The sequence below is a fragment of the Artibeus jamaicensis genome, unplaced genomic scaffold (assembly GCF_021234435.1).
Source record: "Artibeus jamaicensis isolate MK-2021 breed Jamaican fruit bat unplaced genomic scaffold, CSHL_Jam_final contig_497, whole genome shotgun sequence".
NCBI lineage: Eukaryota > Metazoa > Chordata > Mammalia > Chiroptera > Phyllostomidae > Artibeus > Artibeus jamaicensis.
The window spans coordinates 6,311,915-6,330,814 of NW_026521863.1; the positions used below are offsets into that span (position 1 = coordinate 6,311,915).

The 18,900-nt window shown below is 52.7% G+C and overlaps 1 protein-coding gene across 1 annotated transcript in view; it reads right to left on the reverse strand.

The window, feature by feature from the left end:
- Window positions 1-13,843: 13,843 nt before the first annotated feature.
- SNX9 (sorting nexin 9) overlaps window positions 13,844-18,900 on the reverse strand; it is an 85,847-nt gene continuing 80,790 nt past the window's right edge. The window contains exons 16-18 of the mRNA XM_037126207.2: window positions 17,694-17,808; window positions 15,861-15,952; window positions 13,844-14,296 (exon numbers count right to left, since the gene is read on the reverse strand). Coding sequence (XP_036982102.2) covers window positions 14,249-14,296; window positions 15,861-15,952; window positions 17,694-17,808 — 255 coding nt within the window. The 3' untranslated portion in view covers window positions 13,844-14,248. The remainder of the gene's footprint in view (window positions 14,297-15,860; window positions 15,953-17,693; window positions 17,809-18,900) is intronic.

The window sequence follows — 18,900 nt, forward strand, 5'->3', positions numbered from 1 at the left end:
CAGCCGCCCGGGGCAGGTGAGGGCGCGTGCGGCCTCCCTGCCCCGCTCTGCCCGGGCGCCGCGCTCCCCCCAGTGGCGAGGCCCGGGCCGGGCGCGGTTCCTCCGGCGCACAGGGAGGCCAGGCGTCGGATCGATCGCCGCTAGCCGTGGGCCCGGCGAGGCGGGGAAGCCCTCCCGGCGGTGGGCCTCCGCCAAGGAGGAGGATGCCACACATTCCTGGCCGCGTAGGCGGCCGCTGTCCGTGGGGTGTCAGAATGATCCCGAAACGGACACCAAGGCCTTATATGGGCAGCTGGGTCGGCTGCGCTGGGGGGCTGGAGCCTCCGGGCGGCTGCCCTCCCGGAGCCGCCAGGGTGCGGCGCCGGCCTCTCTGGTCCACTTCGGCGCCGCTGGGCGGGTCAGTTCAACTTCCTGTGCCTCAGTTGCCCTGCGGGTGAAGCGGAATAATGACCTACTTCATAAGGTTGAGGGGAGGATCAGGGTAATTCGCTTAAGGGGCTTGGAGAGAGCCCAGCAAGTGGAAAGTGCTAGATAAATGTTGCCTTTTACTAGCGTTTCACGGAGATCAAGATGCATTGTCTCCATGAAACTGAGACATGGGTCTCTAGACTTATCATCACCGCGTGACCTTTGCGGGGGTGGGGCCAGAGGAGTTAAGGGCTGAAAGTTTGGGAAGTAACAAGCGGGGGCAACAGTGAGGTGCTGGTGGCAGGGAGCGAGGGGGGCCCTTTCCCCTCCAGCTTGCACCCCCTCCTAATCCGTTGAGTCGAGTCCCCAACCCAGGGGCAGCCGCTACAACAGGCCAGTCTGTGCTCACCTCTGCAGATACCGGCAGGTATCGGACTCCTCCATCTGCTGACCTGCTGGTGCATCCCAGGGTGACCTGGCAGCTAAGGACAGGCAGGCAGGGCCCCTCCTTACACTGGGTTCTATCTGGCCTGGCTGTCGGGACACACCCGCCTGGGGGAGGCTTCTCTGGAATCGCCCTTTGGATGGGTATGGAGGTCGCATTTCCCTCCCCGGTAATGGATGTGTTGGGTAGTTTCGCCCCTTCCCCAAAGACCTCCCAGGATGTTGCCCTCAGGCCCCTCGGACCACCCTGGTTCCTCTCTCACCCCATTCTGGTCACCCTGAGAGGACCACTGCCCGTCAAGCCAAGTCTCTCAGGGGTGTTACAGGGGCAGCAGAGTCCGGGTGCTGAGCAGGCCTCCAGGGCACCGCCCTTGTGGACATGCAGGAAGGACCAGACATTCGAACCTCCGTGGACAACCTTCCAGGTGATGGTTTCAGGAATAAGAAACACGAACAGCCAGCAAGAGATGCAAACCATTCCCGAGCCCGCTGCACCTCACTCACAAATCCAGTAAGAACCAGCGGGCAGCCCAGGGTGACATGATGCTCCTAAGCCGTATACACAGTTTCTCTCTCTGTAAAATGGAGACATTCCTTCCCCATGAGAACCGCGTGCCCATCAATAAAGCAGAGTAGCCTTCAGTTGACTTTTCCTTTCCTTTCCACTGCAAGCTCCCTTCTTCCACGAACCCTTCCTGGAGCAATAATGAGGTTTTATATTCACCCAGATTTGCAGACGTGCACTCCAACTCTCACTGGCTCACGTGGCCCTTGAGAAGTGTTTTCATGTTTTATGTGATTCTCAAACTAGGTATAAGATCTTAGGGAGGGGAATGAGTCTTTTACATTTTATCCTCTTCCTCTTGCCCGCCTTCCCTACCATCACATAATTCAAAGCTCTGCACAGTGGCTCTGCACGCCGAACACATTTTAGAAAGTTTCCTCCAGTCAAGATCAGCACTTGAGCTTTGCGGCTCACAGAATCTAAGACAATCAACTGTAAGATGAACTAATACATTAGGTGCCACTGAGGAAGAAGAAAGGTTGCCAATTACACAATTTCATTCAATTGTTAGCTGTGCCCTGATCTCAGTGACATTGCAGTGTGCATGTTGGGCTCAGGGAGCTGAGCCCTGCTCCCCTCCGAGAACTGGCTGAGTGAGCGGAGAGCCGCCGGGCTTTCGGGTCTCTGCCCTGTGGTTCAGAGTGGGGCGGCCGACACAGGTGCTGAGGAAGCACTGTCCGGACAGACACACCACCTTGGCAAGCGGAGGGGCACCGGGCACTAGCACATTTAGCAGATGGAGAAAGTAACCGATCTTGAGAAAGTCAGAAAAAGAAAGAGAAAAGAAGTCAGCTCAGCTCTGACACCTAACCCAGTGGCACAGCCTGAGAAAACAGGTGGGCTCCTCTGAGCGGGGAGAGCCTGGGGTCACCTACCCCCGAGATGGGACAGAGAAGGTGAGGAAGGAAGAGGAGGCCAATTCCATCAGCCACTGCAGGGCAGTCAGCTTGGCTGTGGGGACTTGGGACGAGGGGACGGGGGACAGGGCCCAGCCAGCTGTCAGAGCAGAGGGCGAAGAAAGCAGAGCGAGCTGTGATTGGTGGAAGGCAGCGCCCAGCACCGGACTGAGTGACAGGCGAACAGGACCGGAAAGGAGCCCAGTGTTTAGACACTGGGACAGTGGTGGCACCGTCGCAGCCCTAATTTTTAAATAAAACTTCACAGGTTTTTCAAAGTACTTTTTTATACATATTTCATTAGATGTTCACAGCACCGTGAACGTAAGGTGAGAAACCAATATCCTCAGCTCTCAGCTGATTCATTCGCTCCCCCGACCCCAGCCACCCGTGGGCCTGTTCAGAGCCTTTCCTCGCCCTGCACTCCGGGCCCTTAACCTTGCTGGATGAACAGCAAAGCCTTGCACACCGGTGTCATTTCCTAAGAAGTAATTATTCAGTAGTGTCAGTTAGTGTTCACACTGCCAACTGTCTCATAAGGGCCATTTCCCGCCACCGCTTGTGTGATTCACACAAGCAAGCCCCTTTTGGTACCTGTCTCCCTCCCCCCATTGTTCTTCCTCCGTATTCGCTCGCTGAAAAACTGGGCTGCGTGCCGGGCTCGCCTCCACGGGGGATTTGCTGTGCGTGTCCCTCTGGTGTCACTCCGCGTTCCTCCACTCTCTGCATCGTCACGGGAGCCAGGGCAGACTCTGTCTCCTGGGTGGGGGTGTGTTCTCCCCCTCAGGAGGCACACGTCCAACTGTCTCCTTCGTGATGCAGCAGCCACCGGTCATCGGTGCCGTCCACGCCGTCCCCCAACACTCCGCTCCAGTCGGTCACGCCTCCTTCCCGGGGGCTGAGATTGCGTGAACAGAAAATTCCCACCTACTGTTGGTTTACCGAGTGGTAACAAACAAAACAAATAGACTAGGACTCTTTTCCTTCATTTGCTAGTGTTCAGAATAATGAGCTATTTTGAATTCAGTGAACTGGTTCATTAAAATCCTCCAATGTCGACCCACTAATTTAGTGTTGTTTTTTTAAAAATTTACTTTCATGATGAACTCATGATGGAGTTTAAGTGCATTTGGTGTGTTCCGGTCCAGCGCATGCTAAGCCACACTGATGATCCACGTGTCCCTCTCCAGCTCGTGGGGACCTCTGTGACCTCGCCCCTGGTCCTCTGTCCAGTCCAAGTGGCCTTCTGTCGGCTCTGGGCCTTCTGGTAGGACAGCGTCCGGCTCATCTTGTATAGTTTCTGCTCCTTGACGGAAATGAATCATTGCTCCAAGAAGTCCTGGGGTGTTTTTTTTTTTTTTTTTTTGGTGTCAAAAGGATTTCAAGAGCACAGGCAGGCACGGACAGGCCTGGGACTGTCACCCTCATGGCCTCAGGGCTCCCTGACTGAGGGTCCCAGACAGCAGTGCAGGTAGGCTCCTTCCTCCCAGTCATTCCAACCAGCTGCTCCTCTGCCCCGCATCCGGGCCCTCCAGCCCCACCCGCAGCAGCTGGCCTGGCCTTGGGGCCTCCCTGTGGGGGTGGAACCTCACCTTCTGGAACCAGGGCAGCAGTGGCAGAGGGCGGGTCTCTGCTTCCTCCACATGCGCTGGGACCCTGACGGTCCTCCCTCCGCAAGGACTCTGTTCCTCCGCCACCCACTGTCCCATGCCCCACTCTCTCCCGGACTGTTCCCAGCAGGGTACAAATGTGCTCCAGTGTCTCATCGCAAAGAGGGGCCCTCCCCCCACCAGATCCCCTCACTGTGGCCCTTTGCAGAGATCAGGAACTGAAAGCAAAGCCGGTCTGCAAGACAGTGGGTGTGTTCCAGCAGTTTGGGGTGTTAGACGTAAGCTGGAGACGTCCGGGCAGAGCTATCAATTCCACACCAAATCAGGAAAGCCTCACCTGCACCCCTCTCTCTTCTTGACCACCGTGGCCACTCTGTCACTGGACTCTGGCTGTAACTGGTCTCCAGCTTCCTCTCCTTGCTGTAAAGCACGCATGGTGAGTCGTGTGACCCCCGTCTCAGCTTCTGACAGCACTTGGGTGCAGTGCCCCCACACCCCAGCTGTCTTCCCGCCTGCCACTTTTCGCCAGCCCTGAGCGCCAGGCCCGCACCCCCGCAACGTGGTCCCGTGACTATGCCAAGCCCCAACTCGAGGTACCAATGGCCACTGGCCGGGTCCTTCTCAACTTTCTTCAGCCTCCACATGACCCCGAAGAGGGATCTGGCCACACATCCCCCCACGTTTCCCTGTTCTTTTTCCTCTTTGAACCCACAGGTGTCTGGGTTCTCCTTGGCTGCCTTCCCTCAGACACAGCCCTGCAGGAGCCCAATGTAAGGAACCTGACCGCTTGGTCTGAGTCCTGGGTCTACCCTTTCCACCGGGGGCGCCCTTGAGCAACTTCAATACTGAACTCCTGGGGATCTCTTCATCTCTTACACAAGAGAAGCTGGGAGAATTGTGTTGATACTTACAGCACCAGGTCCGCAGTGGGCAGCATGGAGTGAGGCTGTCACTATGCGCCCCCTACTGTCCCCCTGGCTCTGGAGAGCCAGGACGATGTCCCCAGAGTGACTGTTGGCCCCCCGCGCCTGGCTTTCAGCGAGTCCCTGCTGAGTGAAGAAATGAAGGATGCATGGACTCCTGCTTGGAGATGGCTGGGAAACTGGGCCTCTTAAGTGGACACAGGACAAATGGCAGTGCCAGGGACACATGCCGCCATCTTTCATTCTCATGCTCTGGTGACATGAGGACAACTGAGCAGCCACGGTCGTGGGAAAAGCCAGAGGAGGAGGCTTGTGAGGCTGATATTCAGGGAGGCTGCTCTGTACCCTCCACTGCAGGCGGCCTGGGCCCGGGGCCAGGGAGGGCTGCCCTGCCCAGCCCAGCCAGCTGGCCCCGACCTGCAGGGAGGAAAGCAAGTGACTTCCTTTCAGTTCTTCAGCATCACTCACCTCAGACAGAGCTGTACCTCGGGGGCCACTGTCCATCCTTGGGGGTGAGGGACAGCCACGCAGGCAGGTGAGCCCGAAGTCACGTCGCCCAGCTCCCCGGACAGCCTGGCCTTTCCACCGTCTAGAGTGGTGTCAGGCAGCCTTAATAGGACGGTTGTTTGGAAATTCACCTTTATGCACACGCACACGCGCACACACACACACACACACACACACACACACACACACAGAGGACTGGACTTATGAGCCTGGGTTGCTGTAACTAGACTTAGGTTTGCATCAGCTTTTCTCACGATGCACCTGAAGCGGCAGAGCGCACTGGACTGTGACCTCTCAGAACTGCACCGACGCCATCACCGTGGCCTGGCAGCTCTGGAGATGTGTGCCACACAGACACGGGTGCACTCAGCGGGCTCCACTGGTCCCCGTGACCCAGGCTCCTACATGTGCTCACATGGCACCTGCCTTCCTGCCCCGGGGCCGAGCTGTTCCCACAGCACAGTTCCTCAAAGTTCACTGCGATTTTCAAGTTGCAGTGAATCTAGTTGTCCCTGAGCAGACATCACGGCGTTTATCATCGCTCGCCCCTCACTGCCATGGGGTCCACCAATGGACTGTACTCTCTGACTCCATCAAACCAGGCATCACTATGGGACCTGCTTTGGCCAAAGGAAGGTAGTTGGGCACAATGTGTGTATTTCCACAGTGACAGTGGAGTAAGTGGTGACATAAAGTTCAAAACACTGGTGATCAGGATACTCACAGAACTGGTTGACTTTAGTCACAAGTTAGAGGAACATATGAAGACTAAACTAATTGAAATGAATGGTAATGCACAGGAAACCAATAGTAATGGAAAGGAAACTGGGACTCAAATCAAGGGAGCAGACCAAAAGGAAGGAAAAAATGACCAAACAGAAAAATATAAAGAAACAAGAATTCAAAAAAATGAGGAGAGGCTTAGGAACCTACAGGACATCTTCAAACGCTCCAACATCCAAATTATAGGGGTACCAGAAGGGGAAGAGGAACAGCCATGAGTGGAAACCTTATTTGAACAAATAATAAAGGAGAATTTCCCCGTTCTCCTTTATTAGGCAAAGGAAATAGACTTCCAGGAAATCCAGGAAGCTTAGAGAGTCCCAAAGAAGTCGGACCCAAGAAGAAACACACCAAGGCACATCATCATTACATTAGCCAAGATTAAAATGAAGGAGAGAATCCTAGAAGCAGCAAGAGATAAGGGGACAGTCACCTACAAAGGAGTTCCCATCAGACTGTCAGCAGATTTCTCAAAAGAGACCTTACAGGCAAGAAGGGGCTGAAAAGAAGTATTCCAAGTCATGAAATCCAAAGACCTACATCCAAGAATGATCTATCCAGCAAAGCTTTCATTTAGAATGGAAGGACAGATAAAGTGCTTCTAGATAAGATCAAATTCAAGGAGTTCATCATCACCAAGCCCTGATTATATGAAATATTAAAGGGACTTACCTAAGAAAAAGAAGATAAAAAAGATGAACAGTGAAAGGACAGCAAACTCACGGTTATTAACAACCACACCTAAAACAAAAGCAAACTAAAAGGACAGCTAGATCAGGAGCAAAACCATAGAAATGAAGATCACGTGGAGGGTTAGCAACAGGGGAGTGGGAGAAGGAGAAGGGGGAGAAGGTACAGAAAATAAGTAGCATAGACAGTAGATAGAAAATAGATGGGGGGTAGAGGGCAAGAATAGTATGAGGAAATATAGAATCTAAAGAACTTGAGACACGTGTTCATGAACTAAAGGAGGGTATGGTGGGGGAGGGGTGTGCAGAGTGGACGGGAACGGAGGGGGGAATAGAATAAATGTAATGGCATAATAGATAAAATAAAAATATATTAAAAAAAGAAAAAGAGGCTCTGCTTAGGACACTGAGCCAGCAGCTGGGAGAGAGATGGCCTGGGAGAGAGTGACAACTCTGCAGGAGCAAGAAATGCCGAGCTACTGAGCTCTGGGTTGTTTGTTACGCAGCTAGAGCAGCAGCGGCCTGTCCTGACTGCTGCAATCCCTCGTCCATTGTCCCTCACCCAGATGTCTGAAAATATGTTGCTTTTGTGAAGCAGGAGGGTTTGAAAATGTGCCATTTGGAAAATGACCCACCCACAGGAAGAAGCCAAACAAAATGGAAATTCGCAAAAGCAAACCACTTCCATGAACTTGCATTCTTTCGTTGTTGTGTTTAAGTCCTTTCCAGATGGATCAATCCATTGCAGTACAGAAGGGTTTATTCTTCACTTGCCGCACACCCAAACAGAATGGAAAACACTAGTGTAAACAGACAGCGTATCTCTAACAGGAGAATTCACCCCGGTGAGTTAATCATTTTCTTTGAGGAGCCTCGGTTCTTCACCCCCTTCTTTTGCATGATGCCGGCTCTTCATGTCCTCATGTCCTTGGAAATGTGTTTGCAGCTGATTAATTTCCCAAACCCCCTTAGAGGTATTTTGTCATCAGCTTCTTCTAACTTGCTTCTAAAATAGGAATCCCTGGCCTGTGGTCCATGCAGTACTGGCGAGGGGGTATGTAATAATGAATCACGTGTAACTGTAGGCAGATTATTCATGTGCCTTTTGTCCACTTTTTCTGGGGAAAGGGTTTGTGTCTTTCATCAGCTTCTTATAGGTGTGGGTGACTCAGCAGAGGGTCACTCGAAGACGTCAGTTTCCTTGCCAAACCAGGTTTTCATCACACGTGCCATCAGCCGCATCCTGTTCTCTCTCTTGAAGTTGGTTTTTCTCCTTCTTTCTATGGCGCCTGAACTGGAGGGATGAGTAATCTGACCAATGGATGGGAAGTCAGTTCCCAGTTAGTCCTCAAAGGTTCCAGCTGATGACCCAGGACGCTGTCTGAACAAGACCCAGCACTTCATCAGGGAGAAGCCGCGAGCGCCTTCTGCTCAGAAGAGCTCTGGGAAGTGACGCAGACCCAAGGGCTCCCCTCAGCCTCGGGCCGGAGGGAGAACCGGGGGGGCAGAGCCCTTCTCCTAAAAAGGTGCATTTGCCTTCAGAGCCGCCGCCATGGGTGTCTCGCTGTGGAGTTTCACGTGTCTGTACGAAGGGCTTTGGAAAGGGTGGGGAAAGTTACAGCAGGATGAAGAGAGAGGGTGGGGGAAGTGGTGTCCAATGTGTATCCTCAGAACTTCCTGAACAGTCTTGGCACTGAGGCAGAGAAAGCTCATTTAACTAGTTACGAGCAAGCCTTCCGGGGGCAGGGAGGGGAAGAGGTCTGGCCGGCTGATCGTTTGGCTGTCCAAACAAACACATTTGAACGTAGGCGGCTGCGGGCACTGCAGGCAGAAGTTCAAGCCCAGGCACAACTCTGTGCCCAGAGCCCCCGCGTGCCTGCAGGGGGAGCCCTCACAGGTCTTTCACATGGGACACCCTTCAACTCGGAACACCCTGAAAACACAAACCATGGGGCATTTTATAGCAAAAGGCTGAGCTCTCGCTGAGGGCCAAACAGGGAACCTCTTTTTTCATGAGCTCTGCAGGAAGCAATAAAAGTGAGCACTCACAGGACGGACAGGAACCAGGTGACCTGGGCTACGGTCCCCTTTTGCTTTTTACTGTGCTCGCCAAACTCCGGCAGGTCATTTATTACTTTCATGATGTCTTACATGGATTTATGTTCAGTGTTGAGGTTAAGACAGCCAGCCTGAGGTCTGCAAGACAGCTGCATTGCTCTCTCTGCTGCCGCATCCCTCGCTCCACGGCTCCCCCACGCTTCCTGTGGGAGTATGTCCGTGGCTGCAGGGACGCGAAAGTCTCCGGTTTCTGAGCTGGGCTGAAGGTGCCAGTGACCTGTGCCTGGGTCCACGCGTGAGGAGAACTACTCGTGCTGCCTTGGGGTGCTGGGAACACCAGGAAAAACGCTTCCTCTCAAACAGATAAAACAAGGAAACAGAGCGGCAGTATGGCCAATAGGAAAAACCACCGGGGAGAAGTGGGGGGCTGGGGCTTCAGTGCTCCCAGGAGCAGGTCAGAAGTCATTCCTATGCTTTCCACCTCACTGTGTTTGCCTTGGGAGGAAATAAATGAAACGTGGAAAGAATTAAAATAATTTATAGTTGTCTCTAAGGCAGTATTATGCCCTGTATTAAACGAGAATGAGTATCAGATGCTGGCTACGCCAGGTGCAACAGAAACTGCTGGTCAGTCACCCAACCCCTTTGTCGTTTGTCTGTCTCAAAGTGAGGAGACTGGAAAAGTCTCCATTGTAGCCAGTGGGGAATCTGTGACATAGTTTTGGCCACTGAGTCTTAAGCAGAAATTTGTTAGGGACTTTTGTAGAAGGTTTTGCCTCTTATAAAAGGGACAGAAATAGCTGGTGTGGATTCCTCTGTTTTTTCCTACCTTGAGTATTGGTGTGAAGCCTGGAGTGGCTGCAGCCATTCTGCGATCATGAGAAAGCAGGTTGACATGCTAAGAATAATGGAACAAGAAGAGCCTGCCTGCCTGGGTCTCTGATGGCACTGCTGAGCTGCCACCTCAGCTGTAGGTGATCTCCCTGGAGACTTGAAGACTTTTACAGTTTTCTGTTATTTCATCAAAACATTTCAAAATACCCCTGATACACTGGCTATAACATGTTACTGGAAGATTTAACTAAATTAATGTTCAAAAGGGAATCACCATTAGTAACCTGCAATTTCACTTTACTTTTCAAAGCTAACTATATATAATGGAAACTTTGAGAGCAATTTAAAACATTTTCCATTTTGATAATTTTCAAACAGAAAACTAGAAGCATAGTTTAGATTCATATCTATATTTCATTATAAATTTATAATTTAAAATGTAAACTTACTATTTTTAATTCCTATACAATTCATATTTTGAAAATTTTCAGACATAAGAGAAATAGAAACCTAAAGGAATTTCTCCTTTCTCACGCACGCACAAGACAGGGTGGTATCTGGCCCCCCTTTTTGCTGAACCACAGCCCCCATCTAATTTCTGGGAAGGTCTTGTGGATGTTAAACTAACACCTACTCCCGTCACGTTTTCTCTGCTCTCCAAATGATGATGTTCTCCATGGGTTCGGTGACCCACTCAGAAAAGAGGTGTTTCTGGAGGAGGGTCAAGGGCAGAAAGGTAACAGGCCCCCCGTTCCCTAAGAGGAGGCCTGCTCTTGCCCCAGTGCAGGAAACTCGGGGAGAGGGGCTGGGCAGCCACGGCTACCCCGGACCCCATCTGTCTCCTCCAGCTCTTGTGCGGGGGCACGTGCTTTGTCATCAAGCTCCTTCGGTGGACAGTGACTGACAGCCAGACCCCACTCTGAACAACGGCCCTGCCCCTGGTCGGCCCTCCCTGAAGGTGGCATCGAACTGGAGGAGCAAACCTGGTGGCTCTTAGCATGTGCAAGTCTCCACAGCCCCTCCCCCCACCACCTGTGACAGGTATGCTCTGGGTAGTTTTTCCAGCTGTGAAGCCAGAAGTCCGACGGGCAGTTAGCGCACTTGTGTTTGGAGCGTGGTCTTGGCTGAGCAGTGGTTGTAGCTGCCCCAGTCCCTGGGTCCACAGGCGCCCACACAAACCAGTCTGCTGCTCTGGTTTGCTCAGCTGGCTGCTCTGAGCACCAGCTCTGATGTTCTCTGTGAGTGGGAAAACTACTCCCACCTTAGAATTAAAACATAAATCACAGGCATTCCACTTCCGGCCATGATGGGAGTAACAGAGGCCAGCTCACCCTCCTTAACTAAAAAGACAGAATCCACGAACAAGGTTTCTGACATTACACACAGGCAGTGCAGGGTCACTGGGAGGAGAAATCGGGTGCGCCCCGAGTTACTGCTTCAGTGCAGATGCCAGGCTCAGGACAGGAGCAGAAACCAAATAGAGGTTCAGTCTCTCTGAGCCCAGGAGACAGAAATCAGCATTCGGGGAGACCAAGCTGGGCAGGATTTGAAGGGCAAGGCACCGGAGAGAAAGGAGAGAGAGGAGAGAGACAAGACAGTCAGTTTGGAGTGCCCTGCAGGAGTCCCCGAGGAAGACCGGCTGAATGTTCCTTCATGCATTCCTGTGAGGAAGCCACGTGAAGTTAGTGAAGCCGCCACCAGGAATTAACAGCTTCCATGACTTGTTTACAGTGACAGATGTCGGCCCTGGCCTGGCAACCAGAGCCCAGGGCTCTCACACACAACGCACACCTGTGTACATGACCAGCGGTCCTCTGCCGAAAGGACAGTCTTCAAGCTACAATGACGCCTGTGACACGGGGTGAACTGAACAGCAGGAACCGCGACCTGCGCATGTGGGCAGAACCGGTGCCCGATCACAGTCGGAGCCAACGGACATCCGGGGAGCAGATGGTTTGGGAAACGCAATCGTTCTAATAGTAAAAAAGGGTTTGACATTACAGCGAGCTCATTTTGTTAAAAAACTCAGAAAATACAGTTTTCTGGTAAACGTCCCTCACAATCACACGCCCTGTGCACAAGCAGACACTGACCTTTGACCGCCCCATCCCACCTTCCGGGCCTGAGCGCCTTCCGCCCACCCTCTTCAAGATCTCTCTTCCAAGTACCCACTATTTGTACATTGCCGGGACCTGTAAAAACTATAATTATTCCATATGCACAGCTCTTCTGTGATATTTAAAGGTTGACACAAACAATTAAAAGTCAGAACATCAACATGCAAGAACTGCGTGATGTTTCTGAACGCGGAGAGAATGAAGGGTACACCAGGTTGCTCGCATTCTGCCGCCCGGAGGCGAGTCCGCTAAGAATCCACGTCCGCTGGACAAGTTTCCACTTTCGAACTCGGTGTACTTTTCCTGGCTCACGGTCAGATCGATATCTGGGGGTCCAGTTTCCTCTTCCTTTCCTGGCCTTCTTCTCATCCTGATGGTGGCACGTAGGAGGTGGACGCTGTGTGTCAAGCTGACTGAGCCACCGGCTACGCAGACACCTGGTGTGGGGTCCGGGACGAGGCAAGGCTCCGCCACAGGTCTAGGCTGCCGTGCAAGCAGCTCCCTGTGGGGCCACGGACCCGCAGGTCCCCTGGGCCTGAAGTGGAGTGGCAGGCAGGGAGGGAGGCGGTTTGGAGCCTGCAGCGGCCTGTGGGCGCATCACGGCACAGCCGTTTAGGGTGCGGGGGGTGGGGTGGGGGCAAAGCCGTGCCACCCCTGCAGGTAACTACTCTCCTTTGGAGAAGCAGCTGCTGCGCCACCGAAGCAGAGACGGAGCGGAAGTGGTTCTGGGACGAGCAGGCCCTGCAGGCTCCGTGGTTGCAGGAGGAAGTGGCCCGAACGCCAGAGGTCCCCGCCCGGCGACACTGCTCTCTCCTCCCGGCCACAGCTGTGGCACCAGGGGACTAGTTCCAGCAGAGGGTAAGAAGCAGCAACAGTTTTTTAAAAATCACACAGGAAGACCAGAAAATGTTTTGAAAAAGTGTTTTGAGAATTTACTGTACAGTTTTTTTAAACAATTTATTTATATGTTGGCTTCTACATGCTCTTACATTTGTGTAAACATTTATACATATTCTTTACAATTTGTACATATATTAAATGGCATATCATAAACACTGTTCTATTAGATTTTATAAAAGAAAAATCAGGTAGGGAAAATTACTTATAAAACATTAACAAAAACCCGTGAAACTGGAGAACACGAAGTTCTCCTTCATGTCTGTTTGATCTCCCCTCCTACTTAGTTTTTGGTTTCACTTTATTCAGGCAGAACGTCCCCCTTTGTGGAAGGCAGTTGCCAGGCCAGAAAAGCGACAGCCATGGGGTTCACGTGTAAGGCAAGAGTGCAGGGCGGAGCCCTGGGCCATCGGGGAAGCTGCTGGCTGGGCTTCAGGCCATTAACCGAAGTCCCAGTGACCAAGGGGCTCTGCCTGAGGCCTGGGGCACAGTCAGGAAGAACGCCTGAAGGCGGGGACTAGTGCACAGTTCTCAGGTCACGGTCCCTCTCAGTCCCTAAGTTTTTCCGTTCGGAGGGGATGCGAGGGGTCTACGAAACTGTGTTTCTCGTCTTTTCAGACAGCGGCAAATCCTGCTCTCATTTCCCACTGCGCCTGACTGGGCAGCCAAAGACTAAAGCAGGTCAAAAGCTCAGGAGGAGCCTGTCTGTCCCTGCTGCACCCACCCTGGTGCACTCCTTCCTGAGCATGGGGGGTGGGGCGGTGGGGGGGATCATTCCCTGGCGGCAGAGTCAGAGTATTTGAAAACTGACTCCAACTTCTCCCACGTACTCCTCCCAGCACAAAGCCCGTCCTACTTAGGAAGGAAGTGTGTGGAGAGCAGGCACCCCTGCAGATGACAACGAGGCACGCCCGGAGCCCAGCACCTCGCTCCGCCCAGCTGCAGCCTCTGCAGGAGGAGCCCCAGGGCAGCCCCAGTGGCCCCGCCCCTCTTTGCTCCCTCTCCTGGAAACCATACGCACTGAGTCTTAAACGTTTATATCCGTGAAAGGCATGTAGATTTTCCTAAAGAGATAGGAATCTCAAAGCACTGAAAAGAATTATAAAAATATATACAAACATATTTTTTATTCTGGCATATTTCATATTTTTAAGAAAGCATTTAGTAATTATCTGATCTTGGGTAAGAACTGGAAGATTATGGGTGACTTAAAAATTACAATTTTATATAAAATATCAGTGGGGAAACCTCTAATTTTCCATTCAAAATCTTGGTGATTTTAAGTACTTTCCAAAAATAGAAACAATTTCCACGGGCTTAAAGAACGGATGTCGAAATGAAGAGAAGACAACAGTATAACCGATGCATTTAAGCTGGTACATAGTGTAAATGCCGTTTTTTTGCAACCCCATTAATTTTTTGGTTCTCTTCCTTTCCTTTGGATGATGGGGGTATTAAACCGCACTGCCCCAAGTCAGAACGAAGCGCCGCGGGGTCTCGCTGCGTCTCGCTCTGTCCTACGCGACCGGGAAGCGGCCGAGGGCCTGCCTCAGCTTGTCTGCAATCTGGTGGGAAACAGAAATCCTGAGATGTCACCTCCATTACGACTTCAGAGGCTCTGTTATTTCTATTTCTTCTGAGCTAAGAACACTAACAATTTCAGACCCTGGGGTCCATGCATCTAGGCCGTTCCGGAACCCAGCTTCCACGCTGCTCTTGGAGGGACCTCCTTAAACGGCAGCGCAGGCAGGGAGAGCCCCGCTCCGTCCCTGGCACGGCCTGCCCTGTCCCAGGCAGCATTTCAAGACGATCCGGTGACACAGGAAGTCGGCCCACCTAGGAACCCCTAAGACCCAGTGAGGAGCACGCCCCTCTGCTGCTACGGCGGGTGGCAGTGCCACTGTCCTCCTAGAACGACTGCTGTCCAGGCAGGTGATGCTGTGCATCTGTCTCCCCCAAGGAGACGCGCTCCATGAGATGGCTTTGTTGTCCCTGGGCCCTGGGTGTTTGCAGTCAGTGCTCAGTATATAATGATCAATGTGTGCTCCGTGAAAAAATACGCACATTTTAGTAACTATGTTCGGTCAAACAAACACAGTGATTACATACATAGTTTACTCTTCTGAATTACGAGGACATTAATAATTAAACCCCACTTGGGCTTGAGAATTATTTAATGAATCAACACAATCAGAGTTTTAAGAGCCGCCCCTCATCTACCCTCTCACCCAGAACACAGGCACCTGCCACCCTAACTCAGGGCACCAGGCAGCTGTCCGAGGGCACCGGTGCTGAGTGCACACCCTGGGGAGCGCACTGCTTCTGGGAGTGCTCTCTGCACACCTGTCTCCAAAACCACCTGTTTCCAACCCAATTCACAACGTGCGCTGACCCAGGACGGCCTTTCCAGGATTTGCTGGAGGAGACAGACACAGTCGGCAGCGTCGAGTCCAGAGACGACACACACGCATGATGTGTGTTCGGGCCTGCCTACTATCACCCCTGAACATACATCCGGGAGAGGATGCCACGAAGGACTGGAGAACCGAGTGAGAAGCCCAAGTGTCAGCAGCCGACACGGGCAGTCGCACAGTTACAGCGCCTGTCCTCAGAGGGCTGGGTGCCCGCTGACCGCTGGAGCTGTCTCCTGGACACTCCAGCAAACAACGGAACTGCCACACAGGGGCACAGAAGTTTACGTTTGCTTTCTTGTTTTCTGAATGGAAGTACTGAAGGCCCTGCTCTCCCTGCCTGCACTGTGAGGCCTCATTCACAGAGAACGCCAGCCGTGGTGCCAGAGGGGCCTGCGGGGGCAGGGTGACCTCATAGGTCCAGCTGCGCTCCTGCATGGAAAGGCGGGGAGCTGCACAAGCCAGTCTTTCTGGGGCCCCTGTTACTAGTGCCCAAGACCCCTTTTCAAAAGAAAACATTTTTTTAAAACCCAGTGTTATTTAAAAGAAAAGGCAGAGGTAATTAAGAGATTAAAATAAACCCTACTCAATATTTATAGCCTGTTTGGGTTTAATCTCAGGCTTAAAAAATACAGACAGATTAACTTTACGTGGCTGTAGTCTGGGAGTGGGAATCCTGCCTTGTGGGCACAGACGGCCAGGCTGGGGGCCAACTCACCGTCTCGTAGAACTGCACCTGCTGCTCCAGGTACAGGCGGATGACGCTGTTGTAGTCATAGATCCGGTTGCTGTGGAAGTGGTTCATCTCGGCTGCAACCGAAACCAACACCGCGGTCAGTGCCCCCCAACTTCAAAGCGACACCTGGCTTCTCTGCTCGGTGACCATCACCAGCCAGGTCTACTCTGCTCAGCTTCAGGGCTGTGCCGACGCCCAAGAAATCACTTTATAAAGAGGCTACGAAACAACCAGGACAGCGAAGGGCAAACACCACATTCCAGGGAACGGATGACTTCTGTTGATTTGCACATTAAACACTATGACACCCCAAGCAGATGATCACCCAGATGTGGACTGCTGTGACCGGAGACCGGTCGATCTGCTGTGACCACTGACTTGGTCATTGTTTTCCCTGCAGATGGCAACAGTCCGGACATTCAAGTCTGTTTACAGCGGACTTCTCTGCTCCTCCGGGCACAGAGACAGCCAGGACGGGCCTCTCAAGGTGCCTCTGCAAGGTGGGCCGATGAGCAGACGCACTCATGGGGCTTCACCGCCCCTGAGCACCAGGGCCCACCGAAATCCTCCCCTTACTGGGGGAGAAGGTTTGATGGCCACTCTTCATCGTTGCTGGACAGATCCACTCAGCAACAAGTCCCTATTGGAATGTGTTTCTCGATGTCACTCCCCTGCCCCCCCACCGCCAACCACAACCTGCAGAAGCCTCCTCATCGGAGCCCTCCCCACCCGGCCCCACTGCACCAGTCCTTCCATTCCAGGCCCAGAAAGCCAACTGCCAGCGTTGACTCCTACGAAGAGCTAACTGTGCTAAGGTCCACACTAAGTTGTCTCAAGTTGTATACAGTTCTTCGTTTACCTATGTGGATAACCCCAAACACAAGTTCAATACCAATTCCCTATTTCAAACCCTATGAAACCCTGATCAGCACTCAGGATTCCTTGTTCTGCTCTCGTCCTCTCGGTCCTGGGAGTCTCGCACACGTCTTCTTTCCCCCGCAAGTTCTCCAGCCCCGGGGGCTGCTCCTGGGAGAAGCTTGCAAACGTGTCTGTTCTCTTCCCCCAGCACCGCCTCACGTTCAGCCCCCAGAGTCTCCGACGGCCTGAGCGGTGGCTGCAGGCTGGCAGGTCGGACAGACCCCGCCCCGCCAGCGTGTCCTGTGCCACAGCACACCCTCCTCCATGGAGCATCGCCTTTCTGCCCCTCCTGGGAACCTTCTGCTGACTTCCCAATGCCCACATCCAGTCTAGACCCTCCCGCCTGGCTCTCAGAGCCCTCCACAGCCACCTCGGCTTATCCCAGTAACCCACAGGTGAGCTTTTCTCCCGTGACCGACGACATGGCCCTGTACCCCCGTTGTCTGTGCTTCCCGTCAGACTGGAGTGTCCTTCCCCTGTCTCCTTTGCCCACGGACACTCCACCTGTCCACCGAAACAGGAGAAATCCATCCCCTGCTCCTGTGTGCCCGGGACACTCAACTACGTAAAAATCAGCATCCTCCTCTTACTGGCAAACTGCGCCCATCTGCTACCTCCACACTCCTTTGCATGCCACAGTCCTGGGTGTGGAGGTCACAGACACCTAGGAGCTGAACTTGGGGACCTAACACGGCGCTGTGAGAGGCACTGATATTCAGGCTGTAAAGGCATCTTCGCTGTGGCTAGGAGATCCTGCGAACAACAGGCTTGCAAGGACAGTTTGCATCAGCCCTTATTTCACTGCTGTCCACATCTGGGAACAGCAGTTAACTGCAGGGAAGACAGCAACCTCGCGGGGGAAATCGGTCCCCACCAGCTACATGTAAACCTTCTCACCTTGCAACGCGTAGGACATTGTGCCGACGCGCTTCACCATGTTCTGTTTGTCCTGTGGGGTGATTTTACTAGTTGCCACCAATTTGTCACTTTCTTTCACTTTTTCTATTGCTCCCTGTGAATTGTGGAAATTAAACGACATCAGTAAAATGGAGCTAAAAGGATTAGTTATCAATTTAAACTATAACAATGCACCATCTTTCATAGTTGACTTGCTGTTGAACAGAGAACTCCCCCCCAGAGTAAAACATAGGAAAGCATCTAAATACAACTTCCTTCAAGTCACTTGAAAGATGGAACTGAGCTAAGATTTGCCGTTTGATGTTAACGACGAGGTAGGAAACCAGACAGCACTCTGGTCTGGAATACGTGTAAGGCCTGGATAAGAGCAGTTCACGTGGGGCAGCAGGCGCTGGGCGGACACAGTCGTTCGGGAGCGAGCACTGCCCATCTCTCCGGCACTAACAGGGAGGATCTCACAGGCTGGCGCGTGCACGTGAGCCGCCGGCCAGAAGGCTGAGCTCTGCGCCGTGATCTCCGTGAGACACGCTGAGTGGGGTTCGAGTCGACACTGTGACGGGAGCAGCTGTGAAAGCCGCCGGGACCCCAGCTGCAGGGCCTCCCGGTGCCCGTTACTCCCGGCCGTCGGGAAGACCCCTCCACTCTCGTGCGTGACTTAGGCTCCCGTCTGGAACTCTGACTCTGCTGGCACAGGTTCCCACGACAAGCTGACTGTTCTGAGGTATGTTTTTAACTGACATTTTAACTTCACTAACTTTACTTTCTCAGTTTCACTGAAATATAATGACATACACTGTTGGATTAACTTAAGGTGTGCAACATAATGACTTGATACAGGTATCTGTTGTGGAACGGTCACCACGGTAATCCTGGTTAAGTCTCCCAGAGCTACAGCACTTTTCTGTCTTGTGATGAGAGTACTTGAGATCCCCTCTCCTGGCAATTCTGCTTCAGTGACATACTGGAAGGAAACCAAGTCCCCGTCTCAAACAGACACAGCATTCCCAGGTCACTGCGACATGATTTAAAATAGCAAAGATAGGGCCCTGGCAGGTGTTAGCTCAGTGGATTGAGCACTGACCTGTGAAGCAAAGGGTTGCCGGTTCGATTCCCAGTCAGGGCACATGCCTGGGTTGCAGGCCAGGTCCCCAGTAGGGGACACATGAGAGGCAACCACACATTGATG